The sequence below is a fragment of the Archocentrus centrarchus genome, chromosome 21 (genome assembly GCF_007364275.1).
Source record: "Archocentrus centrarchus isolate MPI-CPG fArcCen1 chromosome 21, fArcCen1, whole genome shotgun sequence".
Lineage (NCBI taxonomy): Eukaryota > Metazoa > Chordata > Actinopteri > Cichliformes > Cichlidae > Archocentrus > Archocentrus centrarchus.
The window spans coordinates 16,491,357-16,503,916 of NC_044366.1; the positions used below are offsets into that span (position 1 = coordinate 16,491,357).

The following is a 12,560-nucleotide window of genomic DNA, read 5'->3' on the forward strand; positions in this document are numbered from 1 at the left end:
TTTTGCTGTGTGACCCAAAAAGTTTTTTGTCCCCCAAACCATCTTATGAACATAAAGACTTTTGGAGTCTTAGAACAACTAAATTGCTGATAACTCTGAAACCTAAAAACATATACACTTAAATCATCACTGACTTGCTCTATGTAGATTCCACTTGCTTAGCTTTTATGCATTTGCACTTTGAGTTTGTGAATTTTATGCTGTGTTATCACTGTTAATCAGCTATGAGCTAATCCGTTATTAGCTGGAGCAACTTTCCATTTTTAAAGCTAAGTTTAAAGTTAAGTAAAATCAGTGACAATTGCAATTCAAGTGGACTACAAAAAGAAACTAGATGCGTGCACCTTCTCTTTCCTCTGCTCTCAGACTTTTCTGACAAGGAAAGTTCTACCAATCAGGTCTTTTTTTAGACAGGACTGGGTAAATAGTGTGAGTGATTATGTGTGCACTATGTACGAGAACATCTGAGACAGGGGGCAATGACACGGTTTTTGTAATTTTGCCTCTTTACACCACTACAGTGGGTTTCAAATCAAAGATTCAAGATGTGACTGAAGTGCAGACTTTCAGCTTTAATTCAAGAGGTTTAACAAATGTATTGCATTAACTGTTAGGGAATTATAACTATTTTTAAACATAATCCCCAAATTCCTGCTTGTTTGTGGGGCTCTCTGACTTCGTTTTTATCTTCAGCAGCTGAAAGCATACAGCATGCTCTATTGGGCTGAGACAGTGTGACTTACTTGGCCATTAAAGACGATCCCATTTCTTTACCTTGAGAAACTCTTTGGTTGCTTTTGCAGTGTGCCTTTGGCCATTATTCAGTTGCACTGTGAAGCACCATCCCATCAGATTTGCAGCACTTGGTTGAATCTGAACAGAGTATATCCGTGTACGCTTAAGAATTCATCCTGCTGCTTCTATCAGCAGTCACATCATCAATAAACACTAGTGACCCAGTTCCACTGGCAGCCATACGTGCCCATGCCATAACATTGCCTCCACCGTATTTGACAGATGGTGTGGTTTACTTCAGATCAGGAGCTGCTTCTTTCCTTCTCCATATCATTCTCTTCCCATCATGCTGGTACAAGTTAATCTTGGTTTCATCTGTCTCTGGATTGCAGACTTTGACAATAGTATGCTTGCCTTTTTGAGTGTGTTCTTGACTTGGCTAGAAGTTATATAGGAGTTTGTTTGTTTTGTTTTTTTTATTGAAGGAAAGAATTCTGCCCCCACAGCACTGCGGCGCAGTGGTTAGCACTGCTGCCTCACAGTTAGAGTACCATCTGGAAGGCCTGGGTTCGATTCCACCTTGGCCCAGGCCTCTCCTTCTCTCTGTGTGGAGTTTGCATGTTCTCCCTGTGCTTGCGTGGGTTTCCTCCCGCATTCTAAAGACATGCATTTACTGGGGTTAGGTTAACTGGCTACTCTAAATTGCCCATAGGTGTGAGTGTGAAAGGCTGTTTGTCTCTCTGTGTTAGCCCTGTGACAGGCTGGCAACCTGTTCAGGGTGTACCCTGCCTCTCGCCCTATGACAGCTGGGATAGGCTCCAGCCCCCCCCGCAACCCTGAACAGGATAAGTGGAAGCGAATGGATGGATGGATGGATGGATTTGGGCACTCCCAAGGATCTTGCTGTCTCTCCCTGATAGGTTTAGTTTATTTTTTTCAGCCTGATTTGAAGTCTCTTCACTAAGAGATGCATCAACATGTCCTTGGACCTCCTATTGAGAGATCCAGTGAACAGCTACCAAATACAACTTCAACACTTTGGGGGGAAAAAAACTCCAGATTATTTATTTGCTTAATTAGTTATGGAATATCAAGGAAATAGGTCTTGCGTGGCCTTGAAATTGCTTGTCAGTCAACTACTCGGTTACCTTTAAGCCTCTGAAAATGGGAGGCTATATCTACAGCTACAGCTACTGCAGTACTTTTGTTAAACCACTAAAGCTGAAGCTAAAAAAAAAATTGTCATTGTCCAGAAACTTATGGACCTAATTCCACATACTTTTTTCCTTGTAACTTAGAGATGTTATTTTCTGCATGTGGAGCTACTTACTTTCATAAAAAGAGGTTTTTGAGACTAACAAATCTTTCCAATTTATTTTCTTAAAAATACACTATAGAAAAGAAGCCTATCCCTGTTGCACTTGTACAAGCTCTCTAGCAGCAATAGAAAACTACAGTAGTTATTTTACAGGAAACAGGCAAGTTTCTTAACTAATTTTAAAGCTTGTAACCACCTATTCATTTCCTTAATTAACATTTGTATCTGTTAATGAGTAAACAGTAAGTTAGAAGAAGAAGAAAGAGCTTTATTTGTCACATACATTTACATGCAGTGAAATTCATTCTCTGCATTTAACCCATCACACACATGGAGTATGTAGTACACACAGCACAGCATGGAGCAGGGGGCAGCCAAAGGGCGCCCGGGGAGCAACCCTGGGGGGGTGGGCTTGCTCAGGGACCCACAGTGATGCCAACCCGAGGATTTAAAACAAGGGTCCTCTCAGTGACGAACCCTCTTCTTCTCCCCTAGGCCACCACTCCAGGTTCCTAGGCCACCACTCCAGGTTAAGTTATTTGAATTAAATTCAATTTCATTTATATAGCACCAAATCCCAACAGTCAGCACTAGGTGCTTTATATTCTAAGGTAAAGACCATTCAGTAAATACAGAGGAAACCCAACAATCAAAACAACCCCCTATGAGCAAGCACTTGGTGACAGTGGGAAGAAAAAACTCCCTTTTAAGAGAGAAGAAACCTCCAGCAGAACCAGGCTCAGGGAGGAGCAGTCATTTGCCGTGACCGGTTGGGGCTGAGGGGAGAGAGACAAGACAAAAGACACACTGTGGAAGAGATCCAGAGATTAATAATAACTAATCAAATATAAAGTGCAGTATAAAAACAGAGTGAAAAGAGGTGAAAAAGAAATGAAGTGCATCATGGGGAACCCCCAGCAACCTAGGCCTATTGCAGCATAACTAAGAAAAGGTTCAGGGTCACCTGATCCAGCCCTAACTATAAGCTTGATCAAAAGGAAGGTTTTAAGCCTAATCTTAAAGTAGAGTGAGTGTTTGTCTCCCAAATCCAAACTGGGAGCTGGTTCCACAAAGGAGAGGCCTGAAAGCTGAAGGCTCTGCCTCCTATTCTACTTTTAAATACCTTAGGAACCACAGGTAAGCCAGCAGTCTGAGAGCAAAGTGAAGTGCTCTATTGGGGTAATATTATCTATTGGGGTCTTTAATATAAGCTGGGGCCTGATTATCCAAGGACTGTATGTGAGAAGAAGGATTTGAAATTCAGTTCTGGATTTAACAGGGAACCACTGAAGAGGAGCCAATATGGGAGAAATATGTTCTCGCTTTCTAGTCCCTGTCAGTACTCTCACTGCAGCATTTTGGATCAGCTGAAGGTTTTTCAGGGAGCTTTTAGGACAGCCTGATAGTAATTAATTACAGTAGTCCAGCCTAGAAGTAATAAACGCATGAATTGGCTTTTCAGCATCACACTGAGACAGAATGTTTCTAATTTTAGAAATATTGTGCAAATGCAAGAAAGCAATTCTACATATTTGTTTAATATGTGCATTGAAGGACATATCCTGGTCAAAATGACTCTAAGATTCCTCACAGTGTTACTAGAGGCCAAGGTAATGCCATAAAGAGCAAGTATCTGGTTAGACACCATGTTTCTAAGATTTGTAGGGCTGATGACTTCAGTTTTATCTGAATTTAGAAGTGAAAAATTAGGAGTAATCCAGGCCTTTATGTCTATAAGACATTCCTGTAGTTTAACTAATTGGTGTGCATTATCAGGCTTCATGGATAGATGAGGCTGGGTAGTATCTGCATAACAATGAAAATTTATGCAATGCTTTCTAATATTACTGCCTAAGGGAAGCACATATAGTGTAAATATAATTGGTCCTAGCACAGAACCCTGTAGAACTCCACAATTAACCTTATTTTATTTTATGAAGAAATTTGTTCATTTACATGAACAAATTGGAGTCTATTAGATAGATATGATTCAAACCACCACAGTGCAGTATCTTTAATACTGACAGCATGCTCTAGTCTCTGTCGAAAGCTGCACTGAGGTCTAGCAGGACAAGCAAAGAGACGAGTCCACTGTCAGAGGCCGTAAGAAGATCATTTGCAACCTTCACTAATGCTGTTTCTGTACTGTGATGAATCCTGAAACCTGACTGAAACTTCAAATAAACCGTTCCTCTGCAGATGATCAGTTAGCTGCTTTACAACTACTCTTTCAAGGATTTTTGAAAGAAAAGGAAGGTTGGAGATGGGATATAATTAGCTTAGACAGCTGGGTCAAGTAATGGTTCTTTAATTAATGGTTTATTGGCATGTAGCCAATTATTAAAGATAGATTGATCATATTTAAGTTTGAAGCATTAATTAAAGGAGAAATTCATAGTCATCACTAGTTAAGGTTAAAAGAATACTTGGCTCAACAGAGGTCTGACTCTTTGTCAGCCTGGCTACACTGCTCAAAAGAAACCTGGGGTTGTTCTTATTTTCTTCAGTCTGTGATGAATAGTAAGATGGCCTGCTTTATGGAAGACCTTTTTTTTGTAGGCTAAATTACGATCTTCTCAATTAGTGAGATGCCATTTCGTCTCCAGCTTACAGGTTATCTGCTTTAAGCAGCGCGTTTGTGATGTTATACCAGGAAGTCGGTCACTTCTGATTTTTCAGAGGAGCCACAGTATCCAGAGTTGTATGCCATAAGGATGTAAAACTATTAATGAGATAATCAATCTCTGTGGGAATAGAGCTCAGGTAGCTGCTCTGCACTGTGTTGACACATGGTATTGAAGAGAATAATAATGGAGGAATTAGATCCTTAAACTTAGTTACAGCACTTTCAAAAAGACTTCTACTGTAATAAAATGTATTCTCCACCACTGCTGTGTAATCCATTAATGTAAATGTTATTACGAAATGATCAGATAGGAGGATTTTCAGGAAATGACTACAGGGGATTGGCTAGCTACAGGACTTTCCAGGGTGCGGAGCCTGGCCTCCAAGGCTACAAACCAGGGTTATTATAGTTAACGAAAACGAACGAAATAACGAAAACTGAAATTGAAAAAACATTGTCGTTAACTGAAATAAATAAAAACTATAATTAAAAGGAAAAAACGATAACTAATTAAAACTGAATTGTGAGTTTACAAAACTAACTAAAACTAACTGAAATTATCGATAAACTGACTTTCATTTACTTGTTTTTTTTGTTTTTTGTTTTTTTTTTTTTAAGCCTTGTGGATTGATATGAAATAATTGATTCCGCTCTCCGAGTTTAAGCTGAGAGCACCATAGGCCAACTGTGTGAGTGCGTGCGCATGTGCGTGCGCTCACCGCGCTGGTCCGCAAAATAATGGCTGCGGTCTGCCGAGAGTACAAACACCTGCACACGACCACAAGGTAATTAACACACACAATCCAGCTACACAAGCATAAATGTGGACATGAGGTCGGCAACTTCCGTAGGTTATGTACAGAGGCCGCTAAGACCCTGCAAGTTTAATTAGCGAGCATCTAACCAAGCTAGCTCCAAAACAGAAGCAGCTTCAGGTGGTGAGAACATCAGGATGCAGCTGGATTTGAGCTTTGACTCCTTCAAAGAGTTTGTTTTTGTCAAACACCACATGTAGGTGTTGTTAATCTACTGCACTGATGCTGAAGTTTATTGTAGAATTTATTGAGTTTGGGAGTTCATGTTTTCTTTGTTTCTCCCTGTTGATGTTCATGTGTGTCCTTAATGTTACACACATTTAGCATGTCTTGTGAACAGTTGGTTGTTGAATATATTTCTTTAAACGGTATCTTTTGTCAAGTTTTCATTACACAATAGTCACTTTTGCGCCTTGAATCTAGCACCTGATTAGGTATGAAAATACTAAAACTAATACTGAAACTAACTGAAACTAAGCATGAAACCAAAATTAAAAACTAATAAAAACGAGAAAAACACCCTGAAAACTAATTAAAACTAACTGAATTAGAGAAAAAAAAGTAAAAACTAACTAAAACTAAACTATAATGTAAAATCCAACACTATTATAACCCTGCTACAAACTAGCTACATTTGTTACAAATACCGTAACTTCTAAAAGAGGCCAAGGAGTAACACACAGAGAAGGAAAGTGCAGAAGGGACAGGAGAGGAAGCCAAGCTGTTAGTGAGTCGGAGAAGAGCTAGCAAATCTCTAAAGATACACTAAGTGAATACTGTGAGTATAATTTGCAAGTGATTCAGCAGAGAGTGTGCTTTGGATAAAGCACGTGAAGATTACACTATGAAATAAGTCGTAAGATTTATTATTGATAAGTGGAGGAGGATGGATGGATGAATGGATCTGCTTTACACACCACTGGGCTCTGTAACATGAACATGAAGTGATTTGATACCGCAGTGAGAGCGCCACCTGCATCTTCTACAGTAATTTTCAGTATGGTTCACTCCAAAGTTGCATCTTTTCTAAAATGAGTCTGCATTACTTAAAGGTATTTTAAAGAATGCACTGCTAAGTGGACTCATAATTACAAGTTTATTTAAAAAAAAAAAAGCATGCATCATAAACATTGTAAAATATTGTACAAAGTTGAATTTTCTTCCCACAGAAAATAAATCATACACTTTTCAGAGTATTTACAGTATTTCGTTGCATTCAACAAGTTCAACACAGTCGGAAAAAACAATTTGGAAATGAAAGTACTTAAGTAGTATTCTCATACCCACATCCTGTTTTTGAGCTGAGCAGCTATCTATAGGGTATAGAGGCTTGGTTTTGGTTTTGAGCACCTGAATGTGTTGTAAGTGCTTTAATGTCTTCTCATGTATTTTAGGTCATGTGGTCTTTAATTTTTAAAGTTGGATTTGCTACACTGATACAGTTGCTGCAACTCAAATTGATTAATGCTCGTCATATTCTGTGATTAGGTCAAAAATGCATTCAAGTAAGAAGGATACATAATTTCACCTGTTATACTTTACAATCTGTTATGTGTACATTCATTCAGCCTCCATTTATTTTTATAATGCTTTTGTGCCACAAGTTAAAGCCAAGCAAATAAGTCAGGTTCAGAGTCACTTTTGACATTGCCAAATGCACAGCCTGAAAATGTCCACCTGTTTACCAACACTTAATACTGAGTAGGCACAAGGAGCATTTGGAAAGCGAATCAGTGAGTGTTTGTCCCTGTCTCCTCCTCTTCAACTGATCGCTGGAGTCCAGGAATTAACTTGAAGATGTGTTTGCGGACACTGGCTTTCCTGCCTCTTCTGGGCAGGGTACCAAACAAGGACGAGATCCTTGTTTCCTCCCAGGACGGAGACAGAGAACTGGTGCTGCCGGCCAAACTGGAGCTGCTGGAGCGGCCGAGGGTTTGGTGATGATGGCTGGAGGTCACAGAGCACCTCCCAGGGCTGTCCTGTGAAGGAAAGTCTTTGGAAAAGAAGCAGTTATCATCTGTGGTGCTGGCTGCACTGGTGGGACAGGGTGAGCTCACATCTCCAAACACGCTGGCCTGGTCACTGTCATCTGTCATCACACTTCTGTAGCTGCTGTCACTGGAAAAACGCCGGCCAAAGCGGCTGATGGGAGAGCTCAAAATAGAAGGGGAGTCCATCAAGAGGTTGAGACTGCTGTCATTTAAATTACCTGAAAACACAACAAAGTCCCGGTTAGCTGACAAGAAATTTGCATCAGGAAGTTTGTCACCAGCTTCCACTGTATGTTTATTTCTCAGGGGAACACCATCTGAATTATCTGGCATTTATGCATCAGTCCACATCATAAATGGGGCGTACTTCAGAGAAATGAGAATGGCTGTGTGAAAGGAAGTGGTGTGGTGACAGCTGAGCAGAGCTTCTCACCTCGCATTAGACGCTTTTCCTGTAAAGTAAGGGCCTGCAGTTCTATCAATTTCTCACGTAGTGATTGCTGTATGGGCAAAAAAAACAAAACAAAAACATCACAGTTATACTTCCAGTAAAACCCTTTTATCTTACTCACTGAGAACATTTACCTACAAAGATATTTGCACACAGTGCCTGTGCACTGTATTTTGAGAGAGAAATTTTGGAGTGTAGCCTGCTTAATTCAGCTGTGTAGCTACAGGTCAATAAGTTTTGCTGGCATGTTTGAAGCTGCTACATGGCTGATTGACAGCTGTTTTCAAACACTGGTTGGGTTTAATAGAGACTCACCTTAAGGAGGTTCATCCTCTTCTCCAGCTCTATCTGCTTCACTATATTCCCACAAACAGTCTCCAACCTGAATAATGTATAACACATAATTACACTCTGTTAAAATACTATTATAAACTATTATGTTGTGTTTTAGTTGTTTCCGCTTATCATCTGTTCTGCTTTGCTGTTGTAGCAGTATTTAGGAAGTTATCACTGATGTAACTCACTTTAGACAGTTGGTTGATTTTTTTATCAGCTCAAGCACACACTGGTGAGATGACCCTTCGATGCTCAACCCGTTGACAGTGACAATAATGTCGCCTATAACAGATGAGGGGGAAAAAAATTAACTAATTGGTTATGAGAACCCAGCATAGCAATAAATTGCATGTGTGCATCAGTGTGTGGGATTGCAGGCGTGGGTGGTCAGGCATGTAGATATTCACATATGTGGTAAGTGATATATCTGTTACTTGTCATACAACCCAAAGGTAACATCTATCTCTATGTGGGGCCTATATGGTAAGGAGGATGTGGGTGGTGTACCTGCGGTCAGGCCAGCACTCTCAGCTACACTGTCCTCGTTCACCTTGCAAACAAATGTGCACATCTCCACTGCAGAGCTGTTTTTCAGCTGCAGCCCGTAAGTCTGCAAAAAGCGACACATCTGTCAGAAAACAAGCCAAAACAGCACTTTTTCCACAAAACATCATCTTTAGCACAGAGTGAGCAAACAGTATTATTAATATTATTTGCTTCATCTTAATGTTTAAAATGTGTGGCTTACCTGAATTTCAAAACCAAATGTTTCATTGTCTTGCTTCTCCAATATAATTGTGGTCCTGCACAAAAGCAGAAAAAGCAAAAGCGTAGATAATTAACATCTGTTTTTAACAAACTTAATTCTCTTTGCACGCACAAAAATTCCAATATTTACATGTAGCCAAGCAAAACACCGAAATCTGCTTCTCAATGAGAAGTTGCACATCAATTCTGACCTATTTACCTTTGTGGGTCTGTGTAATCAACCAGCGAGTTGGAGTAAGTTGGCTTGGGCTGCAAAAGGAGAAATGGAGAGTTCCTCTTTAAAACTGCATAGCACATTCAGGTACTAAAACTTTCTAGAACCTGTAAAGGTAGTTTTAAATAAAGGCCAAAGAATTTTAAATAAAGGTGTTCGTTGGTGGTAAATTATGATAATAGCGTGACAGATAAAATCTCAGCTCTAATTGCACATTGTAAATAAGTGTTTAAGTTCTTTGATTCTGCGTAATTACTGGTGTGAACATATATGTGTTGTGTGTGTGTACTTGATATATTGTCTCACCTTGCAAACCTTGGGCTGCGAGCCAGTGCTTTGACGGTGCCGTTCACTGCTCCCCCTCAGTGAAGCTCGGTACCACAGAGAACTTTTCTTCTTTGGAGTATTATCCAATGTAACTTTCCTGGTTCCCCTGGCGTTGAAGCCCATTCATATTCATGATGGAGTGCATGGTAGAATAGTCCTCAAAGCACCATCGTGTCCTGCTGCAGCAGCTCTTCAGCGATTGTGTGGTCCTGCCCTGCCGTGCAGCCAAAAGCAAATGCATCAAGCGGAAATCCACATCATGTGATAGCTGTGGTAAACCCGCATCTGCAGATCACAGTCTCACGTACCTTGTTTCCTGTTCACCTCTTTTAACTTTTTTTTTCTCTCTCTTTTCTCGAGAAGTGCTGCTGTGCTGGTTTGAAAAGAAAAGCAAGGAGAATGTTTAGGCAGTTCCTTTTTAATTCCCCTTCAAACAGTCCCCTTTTCTTTTAGTAGTCTTTGCAATTTGATTTATGGTCTGTCAGAAATCAGCAATGCATGAGAAACCAGCCACCTCACCTCACCAGCAGCACCTGCTTCCAGCCTCTCTCACTCTCAGTTTCTCAATGGGGCTAAGCCTGAGTCCTGTGCTCTGCCAAGCAGGGAGACTTGTCTTATGAGGCCAGACAAAAGGCTGATTTAGCTCAGGGCCAGTGTCATGCTTCCTAAACAGACAGCACGGGTCATTGGGCCGAAGGCATCAGACATGGTTGGATCAAAAGAAAAAAATCGCACACACTCACTGGCTGACAGCAGTGCAGACAGTGGTTGATGCGTTAAAGAAAACAGAGCTATGGTGCACAAACTTTCTCTCTCTCCCACACCATTGCCTTCAAAAGTTATGCTGTTCAGCATGAAAAAGGAGGATATCATGTTTTACTTTATATAAAAGCTTAGTTGCTTCACACTCCAGTGAAAGCAGGGAAAAAGTTTAATACGGTGCAGTATATAAATCTGGTAAAGAGCAGACTGACCCTCAGGAGCACAATTTGCCAACTAACCACGAGACAGTCTGGACACAGATGTCCCATTTCACAGGATGTTACAAATCCCCTTCCACATTTTTAATTTTTTTGCATTAAGCACACAAATATATCTGACAGCAGCCTAGACACTCTTTTGTTTACTTAAGGAAGTGACAGAAAACCATTGTAGAGCACAGAGGACAAAATATCAGCATAAATCCAACCCCAGATTTGAAATAAATGCCACAGGTGTAATATTTTGAAATAATTTCAACAGAGTCTGCTGCCTTAATCTTAATACTGGGCTCCATCCAATACGCAAAGTGAAAATAATTGCATCACTGAAGTAATATGTGAGAAATTTGCTCAAGTGGATCTTTTGTACAGTGGTGTGCAAAAGCCTTGCATCACCCCTCATTCCTTCATATTTTGCTTCCAAGGAGCTGGACTTTATAGCCAGGCCCTTCACATGCAGTACCATCTGGAAAATATCTGTTTGGCAACAGCTTCATTTTGTGGCATGACTGTGAGACCAAACACTCTGTCAATGCAGTAAAAGCACCAAAAGAACACTGTCAGTCATGGATTGGTCTCCTTAGAGCCAGGACTTCAACATTATTGAAGCAGTGTGGGATCATTTTGACAGAGGATAGAACAAAACAGAGCTGAATGTCCTTCAAGAAGCCTGGAGAACTCTTCCTGAAGACTACTTAAAGAAATTACAAGAAATCTCGCCTAAGAGAGTTCAGGCTGTGTTGAAGAGTAAAGATGGTCATAGCAAATATTAACTTTCACACTCTGTTTTTGCCTTCCATTTATGTTTGCACATGTTTCAATAAATTATTGCAACTATTTCTCATTTTCCTAGCAAAATAGAAAGCAATGAGGGGTGGCTCAAGAATTTTGCACAGTACTGTAAGTGGCTAAAGTACTTTTAAAAGCTAACTTTTAAATAAATGTGAGTTTATGTCCTCTCCATAGAAAGCTAGTGACACTGTGTGACCTCGTCGTCCGTGGCAGGCTTCACTCTAAAAATCTGTTAAAGCAACACACAGAAGAAGGCAGTGACTCATCTATGTAGCGCTGATGGCTTCAGTGTCAGCGCTTTGTCTAACGGACATTATCTGCGTGCACAGAGAGCGCGGCAGAACAGAAACGCAGTTGAGTCATGTCATTTAAAGCGCGAATGGGAAGATGATAAAAAAAAAAAAAAAAATGATGTCTCAGATAAGACGCTCCGGGAAATTCTGCCCCACAGTCTGTAATTTGCACAGTTCTGCTCAGTCATTTCTTTCAAAATTACCCTTGAGATGTGGGGGGGAAACATCCCATCTCTCTCTCGCAAAGACATGAAAGATGTGTAGTCGGTGAAAAAGTTTATTGACCCACTGATATCATATTTATATATATAATAAATAGTGCAAAAGAAACGACACAATGCAATAGGAGGAAGTAGCACAAAACAGTTTTACATACATTAAACATTTACATTTAAATGAGTAATCAGAAGTAGGGCTTATTTTATTGAAAATACATCTGCTTTTGTTTATATATTATATTAAGCTATGTCATATCCAATATGTTATTAAAAAGAGACCAGTCAGAAATTGCACATGGTGATCACTCCTCTTTGGAATGAGATGATTTGCTATCTGCTATCTTTTTATTCTTTTATGCTTCATTAAAAAGCAGATAAGACACAATAAGATACCTATAGGCATAGGTATACACAGACACACACACACACACACACATTTATTTTCGGTATTTCTTCTTTTCAGTAATTAAAGGACAAATGTACCTCATAATTTCACAGAAAGAAAAATCTGAAGAGTTGCACATGAACTGATATTTGCCAAGAGAGCAACAGCCTGCTTATTTTCAGAACCAACACCGCTGATGCTATATATCATTCAGTCATTTTGACACACAAGTACTTTCATACTGCAAAATAGGCCGACACTGATATCAAGCCGAGATACTGAAGCATGTCACTTTGTCTGTGAAACTAAAA

At 39.9% G+C, this 12,560-nt stretch overlaps 1 protein-coding gene across 1 annotated transcript; it reads right to left on the reverse strand.

Moving 5' to 3' along the window:
• Window positions 1–6,614: 6,614 nt before the first annotated feature.
• Window positions 6,615–9,726, reverse strand: LOC115800431 (cytohesin-interacting protein-like). Its single transcript, XM_030757786.1, is given in 9 exon segments — window positions 6,615–7,703; window positions 7,919–7,985; window positions 8,252–8,318; window positions 8,461–8,554; window positions 8,780–8,882; window positions 9,021–9,075; window positions 9,240–9,289; window positions 9,561–9,666; window positions 9,668–9,726. Coding segments are annotated over 9 exon segments (1,080 nt in total). The 3' UTR covers window positions 6,615–7,224.
• Between the last annotated feature and the right edge of the window lie 2,834 nt (window positions 9,727–12,560).